The 18,596-nt window shown below is 50.6% G+C and overlaps 2 protein-coding genes across 3 annotated transcripts in view; one reads left to right on the top strand and one right to left on the bottom strand.

The window, feature by feature from the left end:
* The window catches only part of WDR3 (WD repeat domain 3), a 32,706-nt gene extending 23,200 nt beyond the window's left edge, over window positions 1-9,506 (bottom strand). The window contains exons 1-2 of one of the 2 annotated variants that reach the window (XM_078860786.1): window positions 9,432-9,506; window positions 1,677-1,862 (exon numbers count right to left, since the gene is read on the bottom strand). In XM_078860786.1, the coding sequence (XP_078716912.1) occupies window positions 1,677-1,847 (171 nt within the window). In that variant the 5' untranslated portion in view covers window positions 1,848-1,862; window positions 9,432-9,506. Of the gene's footprint in view, window positions 1-1,676; window positions 1,863-5,184; window positions 5,199-9,431 lie in introns of those variants that run through there. The other variant, XM_078860787.1, reaches the window with a different exon arrangement.
* A 28-nt stretch (window positions 9,507-9,534) lies between these two features.
* SLC35E3 (solute carrier family 35 member E3) lies at window positions 9,535-18,236 on the top strand. The gene is made up of 6 exons (XM_078860785.1): window positions 9,535-11,193; window positions 11,328-11,717; window positions 12,764-12,874; window positions 13,888-14,046; window positions 14,249-14,331; window positions 15,562-18,236. Exons 2-6 carry the CDS (start codon window positions 11,334-11,336, stop codon window positions 15,749-15,751), a joined length of 927 nt encoding a protein of 308 aa, XP_078716911.1. The 5' UTR covers window positions 9,535-11,193; window positions 11,328-11,333; the 3' UTR covers window positions 15,752-18,236.
* The last annotated feature ends 360 nt before the right edge of the window (window positions 18,237-18,596 follow it).

Raw genomic sequence — 18,596 nt, 5'->3', positions numbered from 1 at the left:
CGGAGTGAACTTGCCAGCGACAACCCAAGGATCATGAGGAGCGCGTCAGTACTACGGGGTATTCACTGTACAATTTCATGCTGTCCGCTTCACAGACCATGTTCAAAATCCCTTAACGTCATTTAAAGCGAGTTGGCCATTGCGTGCCGGCATCACGGTGCAAATTTTATATTTTTACCCTAATTACCCAGGATTACACATAGCAACATCTCCCCCGACTATGAAAGTACTGTCGACTGCGTCTTGTGAAATGTGGCGCCTACGTGATAGCCTTGCGCTATGAGCATGGCGCAAATACCAAACGTGCTAAATTATTACAATAGGCACCGTGCCCAAGAGTGTCAGCGGGTGCCACCACCCACAGTGTGCCTGGATGCACTCGCGCTTGCGATGCTAAACCCTGGCAAAACTTTTGCTGTATTTCCAGGGCCAGCAGGAAGCCGTGCCGAGCTGAGCCATCCACCCACGGCCACGAAAACATGGCCCGTGCCTGAACACGCAACCCTCCCGTGCGTTTACATTCAGTTGGATTTACACGAGCATTGTAAGCTAGGGATTCTGCCCCAACGCCACGCTTCTCGCCCGGGTTCATCGGTCTGCTGGGAAAGGGCTGGGCTGTGCAAGGAGGCCACCGGCGCGCGGCAAGTGTTGCGCCAGGGGCCAACCGCGCGAGGAACTGCTGATTGGGTTTCGTTTGTTGTCCTTCACCCGCACCTCCGCTGAGCAAGGTTGGCTACGTATGGTGGTATATCCAAGACTGTTCTCCTATAAGTGCGTGTTGTTTTCATGAGACTTGGATATAACGTGATGAATGTATCAGGCAACACATTTTTAATAATGCAGGTGCGAATTGGATACAATGCGATTGAGTGAACAGAATGACGTTACGCGAGTAGGAATCCGCAGTTGTACGGCTGCCTCAGCGTCGCATCACACAAGGCCGGATGCTGCTGGATGCTTCCAGATGCTAACCACGTACCTCAGTATTTGTTCAGCCTTAGCCGAAATTGTATAACGCGATTTTTACATAACGCAGTGTTCTTCAGGAACACAACGACTACTTCGTAATAGAACACATACATACTCCGCGGACCCCACGTGGAGGTGTGCGGAGTGCCGTGAAGTAGGGTGGGGTGCCGCGGTGGCGAGATGTTAACTACCTCGCCCAGTATGCAGGTCATGGGTTTGATCCTGACCCTGCCGCCTATACATTTGGAGTTTGCATGTCTCGCTCTCCCCGTAGTCGCGTTGATTTTTTTGCCGGGTCCTCCGGTTTTGTCCCTCCACATTTAGAACAAATGTCACACGTTTAGAATATTTGGCTGCTGCTATGCATTTCCACCTGCCGATAAGCCACTACTTCACTGAGCTATCATTTGTGTTGGCCAAGTTCCCTTCTGAAAAAGAGCTAGAGCTCAGTAGTGGGCCTTACCTGGTAAAAATAAAAATAGCTTAGTTTAGAGTATAGCCCTATGTACACAAGCGTGTGTAGATCTCAGAGCTGCCATTCAGCCTCGATTATTTTGGTGCTATAAAGTCCAAAATAATGGGCAACTTTCGAGCTATCATTTGTGGCCGGGTCGCTTCTGAAAAACAAGTAAATACCTCAGTGGGTCTTACTTGGTAAAATAAAATAAAGTTGTTTGTTTGTTTGAGTGGCGCGGTCACCCTCTCACCTTCTCGCCCTTGCGCAGGTCCCACACGACCACGAGCTCGCACGTGGCCACGGCGGCGAAGCGGGAGCGCTCCCCGCGCAGTGCCACGAAGACGGCGTTGGCGCGGGCCGACGCCACCAGCCCGAACACGGCACCCGGCGCGTAGCGCAGATACTGCTTCGTGAGACCCATGCTGGAGCCTCAAAGCTGTGGTGGTGTGTCATGGAAACCACACAACAACCACCATTAGAAACCCCCCATGGCCAGCGTGAGAGGTGGCGCCGCAGCGGTGGCTCACGCACAGCGCAGTGAATATTCTTGGTGTTGGCACAACCCTCCCCTGAACATCAACAGCGCTTGTTGCGATGGGGGTGGCCGTGAACTTCCGCACCGTTGAGACAAACGCAGCGGATTCCACTCTCGGCACACGCGCAAAGCCGAACCCGGTGATGGGTGCCAACCCTGAGGGTCGTCCGTGCGAGTTCACCAAAGGCGTCTCCATCCGGATGTAACGCGCACGGCCCCAGCTGTGACATCCACGTTCTCGACAGCATTGCGCGGCGTTCAGCCGTTTGCGTTTACAGACCAGTGGTGGAAATTCCACATTACTTTGACGGGGGGGGGGGGGGGGTGGCAGTTTATCCAAAAGCCAATCGATGCCGACTTCACAAGTGGCTGTGGCGATGTGATCAGTCCCGGGGGGTGCGTGCCCGGTTGACGCTGTCGGTGCGATCGACAGCGACGCCTCACACAGCAGCAGCACTGCGCCGTTTGCCAGAACTCTCAGTCGCATCCCGGCTCATAGGCCGTAAGGTGAAGACGTTTTACGTTTAATCCCGTTCCCATATATGGGGCACTAAATTCCTTTCATTCTAATAAAAAGATCTATTGTTTTTGGGCGTGAAAATAAAAGTTCTCCATGTCTAATCCTGCAGTTTATTTTTTATTACTGTTTAAAGTCGGCAATATTTCTTTCCTCGCGTAATCATATTTTGATCATCAGTGATGAGGCTTCGCGGAACAATCGTCACGTGCTTCCCGCTAGACCAATAAGGTGGCCGCTTTTTTGGGACGAGAGGTAAACAGTCCAAGATGTCTGCGCCCTTGTTGTCAATATCGAGTAGTGAAGAGGAGGAAATTACGGCCAGACCTCCTTCAAAAGTCCGTAAAAAGTATTTTAAACAATGCTACATGCATCTCACGTCCATAAAGAAAGAAGAATCAAAGGATTTTACACGCACACGGTGGGATACATTCAGAAACTGCGTCAAACAGTGGCTTTTTTTGCAAGGTGAGAATCGGAGAATAGCAGAAACATACAAACATTGTCTAGAAATCGAGTTTGACAATGTTCCCGAAGACGCTGGATTTCACTCCACTTACTACAGGCGTTTCATTGACAAAAAGCGCTTGGATGCGGCCGAGAAACGGGCCACAGTGTCCTGAAGCTCAAGATCAAGGCCAGTCTGTGACATCGGGTAGTAACGTTAGTATCGCGGTAGTTGATTGTCCCGCAAAAAAACTTAGGTCCAGGACCGGCCTGCCAGTAGCTTGTGCTGGTCCTGTGCTTTCTGTCTTGTGCATAATTTGTAATAAAACGGACAAGTACATTCCTGTGGGAGGCAAACGCCAGAAGGACCATCTTTCACAGGCAGAAACGTCAGCAGGTAGGTAAAAACAAAACACACACACAAACACACACGTTTGAACTTTTATTCCCTTATGCTGGGTACCATGGCTAACTTTCAATTACAATTACATAATTTATGTAATGTTTATTTTACAGTCAGAGACAGATTTGCATTGTTTTGCATACAGCTACAGCCAGAACACTCAATATTGTTTAACTCTTAACACAGTTTTTTATTAGTTTAATTAGGTTTTATTTATTTATTTACAGGCAATTTGCTGAAAGCTGCTGAGATGAAAGAAGACACTAGCATTCTTGTGCATATTCGAGACAAAGACTGTGTGTCTCTGGAGGTGCGATACCACAAGTCCTGTTATAGACAGTACACCAGGTTCTTGACAAAGTCTAGTGCATCAGTTACTGTGACCTCAGAAGAACAGTGAGTTAGCAATATTTTATATTAATAAATATTAATTAATAATTCCCTCACATTTCACATTTCAAAAGTAGGAGGTTGGCCCGTGATTTCCCCCAGCTGGTGTTTCACTCCCCCAAGAAACGCAACATAAGTGAGATGGTTTTCGTTGAGACATTGTCTGCAGATAAGCTGATAGACAGGCTACCTCATCCATCAGGTACAGAAACAACAGAGTCAACTGAGGTAATTAGCGAAAGTGACTGTGAAAACAGGGCTAGTGCAAAAGCTGGTCCACAAAGACCAAGTTCAATGGCCTCCATCAATACTGCAGAGGACACGAGGACACTTTACAGTGCGGCATTAATATTAAAGATGCTTCTGTGTGATTCTCCCGGTATGAAATGCCCGTGGCCACCCACATCAGATGACCTAAATGTGAGCGAGGCAAAATCTGTCGTTCCAATTGAACTGTGCAATCTGATTTCCTGGATTATTGGTGCAACTGAGGAACCAACACTGGCCCATTATGTTGATATTCCAGATGATTTGAACCTAAAAGTGATATCTATCTGTCAATACATTGTGTATCTTGCATCTAAGGGTCGGAGGCAGACCCCTAAATCATTGTGTCTTGGTCTAACGGTTTGCCATTTAACAGGTTCATCACAAATTGTGTCACTTCTAAATAGACTAGGACATTGTGCAGCATGGGACACAGTTGTCAGTCTAGACAACTAGCCTTGCCCAACTTCAACTAGTAGATGGCAGAGACAAAATACCAAAGGGATTCTCAAAGAAGGTTCCTACAATACTTGTGTGGGACAATATTGACTTTGGGGAGGAGACACTGTCAGGTCGTGGAACTACCCACCACACAAATGGGATTATGCTCCAAAGTTCTGTAGTTGAACCTGTGTCAACAACAAACAAACAACCACTACAGAAGGGAAAACCCTCATTGAAAGTACCCCCTATCATCCCTGTCGAACAGTACCATCAGTCTAATAGACAAGGACCACAGAACTTGTTTCATCAGGAAAGTGTTCCATTACAGGCGGACACATACAAATTGAACACGGTGTCTGCTGTACAAACTGAACTGGCATATGTTTTTGTAAAGTCCATAGATGCTGAAAGATGCACAATACCAAGCTGGACAGGTTTACATACATTACTTCAAGGTGATGGCACTCTGCAAAAGTCAGCACTGTATTATCTTCCAGTCATTGAGGCTTCACCGACAGAGATGTCAACAGTAAACACAATTCTGAAGCGAAGTGTCCAAATTTATAATCAGCTAGAACTGGACCATATAGTGTTAGTTTTTGACAAAGCTATATATGCCAAAGCTCAGCAAATCCGCTGGAAAGATGATGACTTTACTCAGCGTAAAGTGATTAGACTAGGTGAATTTCACACATGCATGTCCTACCTGAGCATTCTAGGAAAAAGGTTTGGAGATGCAGGACTGCAAGACATACTCATTGAGACCAAAGTTGTTGCCCCAGGATCCATCAATGGAGTGATCAGTGGTCATCATTACAACCGCAGCATGAGGGCACACAAACTTCTGTATGAGAGTCTGCAACGCATGAGACTTCTCACCTTCTTAGATTATCTGCCACAAGAGGAGAGATATGAGTGTCTGGATGTCATCAATGAGATCAAATGTGCATTCCCGGACAGAACAATGGTTGTTTTGTGTGCAAATGAGATATTTGACAAAATGTGTTCGAAATATGAAGACTTTGTTAAACGAAGAAGTGCAGAAAACCCAACGTTTGCCTTCTGGAGTTCATACATCGACATGGTACAGATACTCCTTCTATTTGTGAGAGCAACACGAGAATCGGATTGGCAGCTTCACCTGTCAACAGTGCGCTTGATGATGGCATGGTTTTTTGCGTACAATCGTGTAAATTATGCCAGGTATTTATCTTCTTACTGGCTGGAAATGATCAATTTGCCCCTCACACATCCTTCTTGCCACAGTGAGCTCAGTGTTAAAGACCAGTGGACTGTCCAACGTCAAAGTGTCCATGGATTTGCCTCGATTGCTTGTGACCAGGCCATTGAGCAAACATGCAACAGAGATTCCAAGACAAAGGGTGTTTGGACAGGGTTAACACAGAATCGGGCTGCAGTATATCGCTGGATATTGTCGCAACATGAAAGGGCTGCCATAGCAAGACAATGTGAGGCAATCGCAGGTAAATCTCCCGATATAAAGAAACGAAAAGACCTTGACAGCACACGAATTCATGCTGATGAAAGGGCTGTGACCAGAATCATTTCCACCCTAGATTCCATGCTGAATCCTTTTGACACACACCAAGATGGCATTGTGTGTCTTAGCTCTGGGACAGTAGCAGCTGAAGAAATCATGTGGGATTTGCTCGCAGCTCCGGAAAAGGGGGAAATGCTGTCAAAGAGTTTATGGACCAAAGACTGTTATCACCATCAGTTGACATATTTGCTCCCATCAAAACACAAAAACTCAAGACCTTTAGTGACCAAGCAAAGACAAAGAAAAAATCTGCAGCAGGCAAGGAAGTGATTCTACGTGCCGACAAGAAACTATTCTCCAGATTACTTGTCATAGGTCAAAGTAGAAAAATTGACCTGCGGGAAATTCTGTCTTGCTCCTTGGGAACTGTGTCATATCCTTTAGGCAGTGCTGATGGTTCACTTGCTAAAACAAACAAATCAGCTCTCATGGATTTATTGGAAACCAAAGGTGGAGACTGTTTAGTTGACAAAGTTCCGACAAATGGAGCTATTCTCTTTGATGGCATGGCAGTCATTCAAGCCATTCGGTCAATACCAAGTAACTTTGGAGAGCTTGCAGAGACCATACTGCAGTACATAGTCAAACTTGCTCTGAAACACAACTGTACACGGATAGACTTTGTGATTGACCAGTATCCAAAAATGAGTATTAAAAACCTAGAACGGTCACGTAGAGCTGGTGGTGGTACACAACTGGTGAAAATTTATGGACGGGATCAGAAGACACCAACACAATGGAAAAAGTTTATATCAGATGGAACAAAGAAGCACTGGCAGAATTCCTCTATGTTGTGTGGCGAGAGGCTGATCTTACCACTGTGGGAAAGGACTTAAGCTTGTACATAGCACATGGAGACCTGTGTCACTGCGTGACTGTAATGGAGGGTTTACATACTCTCAGTGCTGTTGAAGATCTGACATGTGATCATGAGGAATGTGACACCAGGGTGTTTTTCAACATGCTGCACAGGAACATCAAACTGTAGTCATCAAGAGCCCTGATACTGATGTGGCAGTGATTTCTTTAAGTCTGCAGCCAGATTTACCATGTAGGTTGTATATTTTCACGGGGGTTGGCAACAAAACAAGGCTCATTGACTTAGCTAAGGTGTCGTCAGCTCTTGGCACAAGTGTCTGTTTGGCACTTATTGGGATCCATACCTTCTCAGGTTGTGACTCTACAAGTGCCTTTTATGGCAAAGGCAAAAGAAAGGCATTTTCTGTTGCTTGTGAGAAAGAGGAATACAGTGATACCTCGGTTCACGAACGCTTCTGTTCACGAACAACTCGGTTCACGAACAGAAAAGTTCATAAAAATATGCTCCGGTTCACGAACTCCGCTTCGGTTCACGAACAGGAGCCGCGGCCATTTTAATGCTATTTCCAGGCTGTCACATGGTCGTGACTTCCTGTAGGAAGATCGTGGAGAGAAGAGGAGACACAGAAAAAAGTACTGTGAGTACTGTGAAGACACTTTCATGACTTTTTGCTTTTTGTGTGCGTTTTAGCACATACAGTACTGTACTACTGTACTGTACAATACTGTACTTACTGTATTGTACAGTTCACCCGTTTGAGTGCTTACTGAAGTCATCTCAAGCAAGGTTAGTGTTCTCTCTTTATACATTACTATACTGTACAGTACTAATGTGTATTGTAATTTGTTTCATATTTTTGTGCTTCAAAAACCAAAAAAAAAGGTCAGAACGGATTAACCGGATTTACATTCAACCCTAGGGGAAAATGTGCCTCGGTTCACTACCAATTCGGTTCGCGACCAGAGTCAGTTCACGAATTAAGTTCGTGAACCGAGGTATCACTGTATCTGACTGCTTTTACAAATCTGGGTATCAGTTTTAACCTAGACCAGTCTACCTTTGAGCTACTTTGCACATATGTGTGCCACCTGTATGGCCAGTCATCTGCCGAAAATGTGAACGATGCAAGATACAAAGCATTCTGTATGGCATCGTCAGCTTTTCCAGAACTATCCATGCCCCCGACAAGTGACGCCCTGTACCAACACTGAAAAAGGGCAAACTACCAAGGAGCCATAATGAGACATTCTCTGAAAGGTATAATGTGTGCCCTTTCACCCGTTGGCAATGGATGGCACCTCGAGGATGGTGAGTTAACAGTGACCTGGATGACTAGAAATCCTGCTCCTGAAAGTGTGTTGCAGGCAGTCCACTGCAGTTGCAAGCATAGTAAATGTGAGACTGGAAGATGTTCCTGTATATCTGCAAGACTGTCTTGTACTGATTTATGGCGGTGCCAAAATTGTGCAAATGTTTCACAGGAAACAGAAGACCTACATGGGATGATGGCTCTGATAGTGATAGGGATGATACCGATGATTAAATATGCGCTGTTATAATTTAAGGTGATTTTGAGCTGTAAAGAATCTGTGGTTGAATTGTAATTTTTTTTGGCAGCATTCTAAAACAAGGGGACAGTGTAGCATTTCGAGTCATTTCAGCCAACTTGGGCCAAAGTGTGCTTATATTTGTATCTTTCTGTGATTACACAGTACCTACTGAAAATTTTGATGTACAAAACATCACAGTTTTGCTAAATTTAAAATGTTTATGTTTAATTTTGCTTAGTGCCAATCCGTGAAGTTGAAGCATAGTTTCTACAAATGTGCCATATTTCATGGTCTACATTCACACTTGAGTATATAATGCACCAAAACCTGTCTCAAGTGTTTAGGTACATGTATAAGTGTCAGTTTGAGAGATATTTGGTGTTGCTAAAATGTATATAAATAAAGTTACAAACAAAACCAGCAGCATAAGATTTTCGTTTTTTCCAATTCACAATTATATACATTTATGGATTTTGAAAAAAAACTGCAGGATATTTTGCGGAGAACTTTTAACATAAAGTCGAAAATGGTTTTGTCTATGAAAAAAAATCATTTAAAAAGTAGTTCCTAGGTGTGGGAACGAAAATCATTTTCTACCCACTTTTTCCTAGTTCACCTTACGGCCTACAGGTTCGACTCCGGCTCAGGTTCGAGCGCGTCACGGCTCCAGGCCACGCGCTTAACGCGAGCCGTCCTAACCTGAGCCATGATCCCAGGAGCCGTACTCTAAAGGATTTCCACGAGGCTGAGCCAAGCAACGGGGGAGCCGCTCACTCGCGCGCGTCCGTGGAAGCGGCTGAGGGCCTCTAGGCCGAGCCGCACTTGAGGAGACCGCGGGGACCGGCGAATCGCACGCGGGGAGAGCCCCGCTGGCTTCGCGTGCGGCCCCGCTAGGCCTCAGCAGCAGCGCACCCCCCCCCCACCCGCTCAGCGCTCATTCACTCCCCGGCAGCAGCAGCAACACGCACCCGCCGAGCACAAACCAGTGAGTGAATGAATGAGAGTGAGTGAATGTGGATGAGAGAGTGAGTGATGGTGAGTGTTAATGAGTGCCCGGAGTGTTACCCGCACCACGAGGCCGCTGCACGTGCTGTGCTGCCAGGCCGAGCAGTCGATCGCCGAGCAGCCTGGGGGCGGGGCGTGGGGTGGGGGCGTGGGGGGGGGCGTGCGGGGGCGGGGCGCGGGGGAGGTGATCCCCAGGCCGCAGCAATCGACCGCCGAGACAGCAGCTCGGGATGAGTCAGATGAGACATTTAAACTGGAGGAATCCGAAGAGCTCCGAAGCTCTTCTTCAAAGCTGTCCGGTGGATGCACGCACACGTTCACCACGGGTACACGGCCCGCGACAAACAGCACCGTCGCAGCTGTACAAAGACAAAGATCCCCCGTGTAGCCTGTAACAGGCTGTAGGGGCAAGTGCTGTTAGCGAGCAGCAGCTGTGAAGGCCGGCATGGCACACGAGGGGTGGGTGGCCGGAATCACGCCCGGCCGCCTTTGTCTCCCCAGTGGTGATGTTTTTACACCGCACCAGGTACTCATTTGAGGCTGAGTTGACCTAGGGGGAAGAGGCCCAGGACCGGTTCAGACAATCGTCTCCGGTATTGGCCGTGAGTGGGAATCGAACTCGGGATGCCGGGTTCGCAGCGCAGCGCGCTAACCACTACACCCACCGCTCCCCACAGACACAGTCACAGTCCGTCTCTCTCCGTCTCGGGATAATTCGACGTTCCACACGCGACCAGCAGCAGCAGCGGCGGCGATTCGCCTCTGAATGGCGAGATGAGTGGATCGCAACCGCGACGCCGAACTGCGTTGACCACCTCCCTTGGGGTGAATGAGTTGGGATGGGGGATGTTTCCTGAGCTCAGCCCCGGACAGCTCCGCCTGCCACGGCGGGGAAGGGGGAGGACGAGGGGGGAGGGGGGGGTGCCCCGCGTCATCAGAGCGCGCCCCCGACTCCCATTGAGGTGGCGGCGCCGGGAGCGCCCCGATCCTCACTCTGACACCAACACCACCACGAACATCACCATCACTCCAACACCACTAACATCACCACGAACATCACCATCACTCCAACACCACTAACATCACCACCCAACATCACCATCACTCCAACACCACTAACATCACCACGAACATCACCATCACTCCAACACCACTAATATCACCACGAACATCACCATCACTCCAACACCACTAACATCACCACCCAACATCACCATCACTCCAACACCACTAACATCACCACGAACATCACCATCACTCCAACACCACTAACATCACCACGAACATCACCATCACTCCAACACCACTAACATCACCCAACATCACCACCCAACATCACCACCCCAACATCACCATCACTCCAACACCACCACTAACATAACTCCAACATCACCACCAACATCACCACTAACATCACCAACACCACCACCACTAACATCACCATCACTCCAACACCACCACTAACATCACTCCAACACCACCACCAACATCATCCCAACATCACCACCACTAACATCACCACCACCAACATCACCACCACCAACATCATCATCACCCCGTGAGATGCGCACGCGTTGCGCTGCTCCGCGGCGGCTTCGCTGCGCATCCCGACGGGAGCCGGCGCCCTAGAGCGGGACCCGGGGACCCCCCCTCCTCGTCCTCCTCCTCTTCGCCGAGCCCCCCACCCCCCTCGCCCTCCTCCTCGCCGAGCCCCAGGCTCCCTCGCCCCCCACCCCACGAGGTCCTCCCGCGATCCGCGGCACCCGGAGTCACGGGGCTCCAGGTCCTCGCCACGTCTCCTCCGCGTCCCGAGGATCCGGACACGCAGGTTCGAACCCCACGCCTCCTCCTCCATCACCCACCTTCTCTACCATCTCCTCCATCACCCATCTCCATCACTCATCTTCTCCCGCACTCCTGCCATCACTGAGTATCGCCCTGGCCGCTGTGATCTCCACGCAGGAGGAGATGCCTCCGACGCCGAGGCGCGTGGCGTGCGCCATGCTGTGCAACTTCGCGTCGTCCGTGGCCGTGGTGTTTCTCAACAAGTGGCTGTACGAGCATCACGGCTTCCCCAGCCTGAGCCTCACGCTCCTCCACTTCGCCTGCACGGCGCTCGGCCTCGAGCTGTGCCGCCGCATGGCGCTCTTCGCCCCCCGGACGCTCTCCCCGCGCCAGCTGCTGCCCCTGGCGCTCAGCTTCTGCGGATTCGTGGCGCTCACCAACCTGTCACTGAGGAGCAACACGGTGGGCACCTATCAGCTCGCCAAGGCCATGACCACGCCGGTCATCGTGGCGCTGCAGACCGTCTTCTACGGGAGGCGCTTCTCAGCCAAGGTTCAGCTCACGTTGGTGAGTGGCAGATCCTCTCAATGCTTCCCCTCCCTGACCCAGGTCTCCCTGTCCCAGGTCTCCTCGGTCTGGTCTCCCTGGTCTCGGTCTCTTTAGATCCCAGATCTCCCTGTCCCAGGTCTCCTTGGTATAGGTCTCTTTAGATCCCAGATCTCCCTGTCCCAGGCCTCCCTGCCCCAGATCTCCCTGTCACAGATCTCCCTCTCCCTCGTCTCCCTGTCCCAGGTCTCCTTGGTCTCGGTCTCTTTAGATCCCAGATCTCTCTGTTCCAGGCCTCCCTGTCCCAGGTCTCTCTGTCCGATTGGTATTACATATTGTGTTGTATTCCAGTTGTGCCCCTCCATAAATGTTTTTTCTGTGTTTGTGAAAACATCCACGACTTGCATGTAGTTAACCACTGTACTGTTAACCATTTATTATTAAAATAGTGCACCTTAAGGAATGCATATTAAGGGAAAATGCTCACTCATGATTTTACTTGTCAGCACCAGTGGACGACTGTCACTTTGCTCAAGTTGTCAGCCGAAGACTTGTCTGTGAGGCTCACTCTTCTGGGCGTACGAGTGCCATCGCCTGCATCCAGTGACACCCCGTGTGTGGACGCGAGTGCGGGGTTTTCATTGCGTGTGCGCTCCTCCTTGAGGATGTGCACGCCTGTGTGTATGCTTGTGCACCACCGTGTAGAGGTTCGCGTAGCGGTTAGCGCGCTGCGCTACCAACCCGGCGACGCGAGTTCTATTCCCGCTCATGGCCAACACCTGTGACGATTATCTGAACTGGTCCTGGGCCTCCCCTAGGTCGACTCAGCCTCAGATGAGTACGTGGTGCGGTGTGTAAACATCGCCACTGGAGAGACAAGGGCGGCCGGGTGTGGTGTTGGCCACCAACCCCCCTCGTGTACCGTGCTGGCCTTCATAGGAGCTCGCTAACAGCACTCGCGCCAACAGTCTGTTAAGGCTACACGGGGTACCATTGTCTTTGTCGTACATCAGTGAGTTCAACCACGCTGACTTTGCCGCGTTTCCTGACACCCCTCTCCATGACAGGTCCCCATCACAATGGGCGTTGTGCTGAACTCGTTCTACGACGTGCGGTTTAACGTCCTGGGGAGCGTGTATGCTGCCCTGGGTGTCGTCGTCACCTCTCTCTACCAAGTGGTGAGCTTTGGGCAAACGCGTGGCGAGCGACTGCGCGTGGGGCCCCGCTCACCACCCACCCCTCCCCTCCCATTTAACGTCCCTGCCTTCTACGGTTGAAAATTGTGCGACCGTCCCTCCGATCAGCAACGGAGAGAGTTACCAAGAAGGTGCGTGCCAAATTGTTTCTCGAGCTGCGAGTCTTGTCTCAAGCGGGGCCTCCTCCCTGTCGAGCACGTCATCCCTCGAAGCGAGCACGGTGAACGTTTCTGCTTCGTGGCAGCTCCCTCCTCTCGCACTGCGCCGCACACATCAGTGTTTGTTGGAAATTTTCATTGATTCTCCCGCGCCTCTAAAGTTCAATTTCTGAGAGAAAATAACTTGGTCTGCACCGGCACTGCATTTTAAATGTGGTCATCATCGCAGCTGTGTGAGGCCGCGTATTTACCCGGGCGCCGAGGCACAGGGCAGGCCTTTGTGGTCCATCGCACACGTGCACACACACGGAGGCTATGTGGCGGCCCGTGCCAGGATTTGCGCGTGAAACACTATGTGTGTACGTGGCCGCCACGCCTCGTGCCACGTGGCCGTGTTCACGCCTCTATGTGTGTGTGGTCTGTATACTTTCTATAACCAGGAGATGAAATGTACCTATTGAGACCCATGAAACATAATTTCCTCTTGAGCAAGAGCAACCTTGCAGCACCAGTCGTGGCTTGCTGCTCTCAGTGGTAGCGCCACCTAGTGGTGGTGCATTTACTGCTTGTGGCAGAGGTTTGTGATTCGGAGCTGGCAGGTCGCTCTGGTTAATACTGCATTAACCCTAAATACGCACTGTCTGCTTCACGGTAATTTGGTGGACTAATTTTAAAGTTGACGATGCTGCACGTAATCTCCAGCGAAGCGTCGCACAAGATTTTTGAAAATGTTTGTTTGCTTTTCAACATTCCGTCGTTTCTCTGAAAAACTGGTCCGTATGTCATCGTCGCCCAGCAGTGACTAACGGCCACTACCGTTGTTGCGTGCGCACGCAGTGGGTGGGGGAGAAGCAAAAGGAGCTGCAGGTGAACTCCATGCAGCTGCTCTACTACCAGGCACCCATGTCGTGCGCGATGCTGCTGTTCGTCGTGCCCCTGGCCGAGCCGCTCACGGGGCCGGGCGCCCTCCTCTCCCCCTGGTCCCTTGGCACCGTGGTGAGCCACCGCCCCACCAAATGTACTTCATTATTATTCGTTACGAGTGTTACTGATACCCCACTCATGATACTTCACTAAAGATAGTCCACAAGCGCAGCTCCACTCATAATACTCCACTAAAGATAGTCCACAAGTGCAGCTCCACTCATGATACTCCACTCATGATGCTACCTGGCTCACAGTCTGGCGTCGCCCACAGGTGCTGGTGCTGCTGTCGGGAGTGGTGGCGTTCTCCGTCAACCTGTCCATCTACTGGATCATTGGCAGTACCTCCCCCGTCACGTATCCTCCGCCAGCAGCCGCTCTCCACTTTGTTGTCGTCTGCAATGGGGTTCCTTGCGGGTTTGTGCAGGGGGTGGCCCTGGATCGCTTCAGATGTTACCTGCCACTGGTGTTATCCGTGGCATACAGTCAATGGCAGGTTGCTGGGTTTATTGTGCAACGTGCGAACCACTATGCCTCCATTGTATCTACATTACATGTATGAGGATACTGTGGATTTGGAGTTCATTATTCTCGTCAATGGTTCACCTGAGCCTATCATCCGTTTAGGGGCCGATAAAGTGAGTACCAGATTAGTACCAATTTTTTTTCGGAAGCCAGCACAGGGTTGAACACCCCTGGTTTGGGGCTGTGAATGGGAGATGAGCACGGCTATGTGCTCATTGAAACTTGACTGAACTATTTTTATTTTATTTTACCAGGTAAGGCTAACTGAGCTATGTAGCTCTTTTTCAGAATTGACCTCGCGACACATGATAGCTTAACGAAATCGCTTGTCACGTGGAAATTTCTAGCAGCCAAATGCTCTAAACTCACGTTGATTCTGAATGTGGAGGGAACATTCCACATGGTCACGGGGAGAGAGAACACACAAATTCCAAATTTGCAGATGTCAGGGTCGGGATCAAACCCATGACCTCCTGTATATCCGGCGAGATAGTTAACATCTCGCCACCGCGGCAAGTATTTGAGTGGGACACCAATGCCCGCGTCGCTCACGTACCTAGACCGGTCCAGTGCGATACATGGACAATGGGGATTGTCCGTGTCAATTTCAGCAGGAAATTTACAGCATTTGCAGCGCTGCATTGTTTCTCGAGCACTGCTGGTATGGGGCCAATGGAATGCACCTGACCTCGTCAGATCTCGGAAGCGAAGCAGGATGGATACTAATTTGGAGCTTTCGTGACTGCAGGAATTACTCTTTGGTTCTTTCGGTAAAGTCACATATAAAGAGAAAATAATAAATTAAATACTAGCATACGACGTTTCGATTGCAACACAAGCAATCATGAAGCAGGATGGAATCGGAGAATGCAGAGGAAACCCACGCAGAACATGTGGAGAACATACAAACTGCACACAGAGAAGGCGCCCGAGTTGGGAATCAAACCCTGGTGCTTCTTGCTGTGAGGCACGAGTGTTACCGCTGCGCAACCACCCTGATTTATCAGGTTAACCACCATGCGCGCCGAGACATTGGCACATTTTCCTGAGTCCTGGAGCCAGGTACAACATGTTCGGGCACTTCAAGTTTTGCGTGACGCTGCTGGGAGGGTACCTGCTGTTCGAGGACCCGCTCTCCGCGTACCAGGCGCTCGGGATCCTGTGCACGCTGGCCGGCATCGCGGCCTACTCGCACATCAAGATGTCGGAGCAACGCGAGGCAGCGCGTAGCCGCCTGGGACAGAGGCCCTGACCACGTGTCTGCCTGCCACGTGTGTGTCGGTGTGACCGGGGCCAGCCGGGGCCAGCCGGGGCCATCAGGGGTCAGCCAGGGCCAGCCAGGGCCAGCCAGGGCCAGCCAGGGCCAGCCAGGGCAAGCCAGGGCAAGCCAGGGCCATCCAGGGCCTGCCAGGGTCAGCCAGGGTCAGCCGGGGTCAGCCCTGGGCTTAACTGCCGCTCGCTGGAGTGCGCATGCTGGCAGTGGGGCCCTTGGAGAATAAAACCCAAATCTTCGTATTTAAAATGACCCTCAGTCTTTGAACTCTAACCTAAACAAGTAAATCAACGTGCCAATTTTGTTTTGTAAAAAGATAGGTTTTAAACGTTTTCATTGTATTTAAGTCCATTTATGACCGCACCGTTTCTAGCCGCTGCCGCTCCCTGTTGAGCCGGTAGCGAGTGATGCGTAGATGCGTAGTGTGGAGCGAGGATGAAATTAATCACGCGGGGGTCACAGCGCTGACCGGGCAGCGTCTGCCTGCATCTTGGCCACGCTCTGCCATTAAAACCGAAGCCACGATCCCTTGTGTTGTCACATTCTGTCTCGAGTTTTACGGAACTCGTGGTCAAATCGAGTTGCTTTGAAAAGTGGAGTGGTCAAGCTGCGTGACCTGGAGGCATCGCAAAGGGCAGCTGGCCAGCATTGCTCGGGGGTGATTCCGATGTTCAGAATTCTCCAGTCTCGAGCATTTGATCTTAGTTCTGCATTGAGGCCTCGGGCCCAGAAGTTGCTCTCGTCATTGCCACTTGAGGTGGCATCGCTTCAGCGGTTAAAATTTCTTAATGTGCCCAATAACGGGCGGCGCCAGGGTCGCGAGATGTTACCGCCTTCACCTGGCATGCAGGACGTCGTGGGTTCGGTCCTGACCTTGATGCCTGCTCTATAGTTGGAGTTAGCATGTTCTCCCCGTAGCCAGGTGGATTTCCTCCCGTTTATCCATACACATTTAGAAACATGCTTTTAGTGTATTTGGCTGCTTGAAATTTCGACATGAGCCACTTCGTTAAGCTACCATTTGTAGCCAGGTCGCTTCTGAAAAAGAGCTATATAGCTCAGTGGGCCACACCCGGTTAAATAAAGAAAATAGGTTTAATAGTTTGTTTTAACACTGAATTACGTGATAACCACATGTGTGTGCCACTCTATGGAGAAGTTAACAGTGAGTGGATTACCACCTTGCCGCTCACTTGAGCAGGATTCCCCAACTCCCTGGCTTGTCCTGTCAACTTTTAGGGTTGTTCCTGCGAGGTTTTTCGTTTAATCCTCCTCGAGGGTTTCTGACGAAACACGGCAGCCGCCGTTCAGTTGTTGGGAACGCTGCACTCGGGCTGGGCGCGTTTCTCCTGCAGCGAAGGGCCGAGACCGGCCCCCGGTGGCGCTGTGCCCCCAATTCCTGGTGCCCCCCGCTCAGGTGGCTGGAGCTGGCGTGTGCAACTTTTTCCTACCCCCCCCAACCCATTTAGTCCAGTCCTGCAATTTTCACATCAGGGCTCTACGATACATTCGACCACTATTGAGTGGTGACATAGCCAACAGTGGCGTGTAGTATAGTATCAACAAGGCTCAATTATTGCAACTCACTCTGTGGGATGTTTGGCAAAAACATTGCCAAGCTGCAGCATGTACAAAACTCTCTGGCACATGTTGTGACGGGTTATGCAAGATCTGACCATGTCAGTCTAGTGTTCGCTGAGCTACATTGGCTTCTGGTTGCCGAACGAATACATTGAGGTCGCATTCATTCCACACGAAGTCCTTGCCACAAATTAACCACAATACCTTGCTGATCTTGTCAAGGAGCATAAACCATCACGCGAACTCCGGTCATCCTAACAAGCTTTTGGCTGGCCATCGAACAAAGACCGTCACTGCATCGTGCGCTTTCAGATGCGCTTCTGATGCTGTCTGGAACGCTCTTTCTTCTGATATTAACAAGCTAATGGAGCTATGCACTTTTAAATATAGACTGAAAACTCATTTCTTTAGAACTGTTTATTGTGTTTAGTTTGTCCTTCCCCCAAACATCCCATTAGCACGGTTGGCTACATACGGTACATATGTAGTGGGTATTGTTAGCGTTACATGCGGTTACCACTACTCACCTGGTGTAGCGTCAGCCACTGGTCAACAGTGGGCAACGGTGGGCAACGGCGGGCAACGGCGAGTACGGCCTGTATCAAGTAACGCCGTTAGGCCAGGGTGGTTGGGAACCAGAGGTACACACCCCAGGCCCCCAGTGGGGGCTGGGGGATTACGCAATAGTCCAGGTCCCTCCAGAAGGTTCTCGAGAATAGGCGTGGCCAGGGGCGGAGTGAGCCTGGGAGCTGTATATAAGGCGGACCCCTGAACGGGTTTGCCAGTCGTCAAGCTGAAGACCCGAAGAGCCAGCCTAGCATAGGATCCTGGGAACCCCCGGACCCGCCGTCCTTCTCAGGGCCGAGACTGACTGGGGCAGTGGTCGGACCCTGGGAACCCCCGGACCCAACGACCTTCCAAGAGCCGGGACCGAGCGGGCCAGTGGCCGGGAACTGAGGACCTTGGCTGGGTCGGGTCAGCTAGCCTCCCCAAGGTCCCCCTAGCCCAGGGGTCGGCAACCTACGGCTCCGGAGCCGCATGCGGCTCTTTACGGGCTGCTTCTTGACGATATGTACGTATGTACAGTATGTACTCAGATGCATTGCGGCTCTTGAAATACTGAATTTTGTACCGAATTGGAAAGAAATGGCTCTTCTTGTTATTTTGGTTGCCGACCCCTGCCCTAGCCGGAGGGCTGATATAGAGGAAGTGGTCCCAGTGAGTAGGACACGCGAGCCCGGAG

Source organism: Lampetra fluviatilis, chromosome 11 (assembly GCF_964198595.1).
Source record: "Lampetra fluviatilis chromosome 11, kcLamFluv1.1, whole genome shotgun sequence".
In the NCBI taxonomy this organism is placed as follows: domain Eukaryota; kingdom Metazoa; phylum Chordata; class Hyperoartia; order Petromyzontiformes; family Petromyzontidae; genus Lampetra; species Lampetra fluviatilis.
Note: the sequence above shows the minus strand (reverse complement) of the source record. Positions and strands in the feature narration are given on the sequence as shown.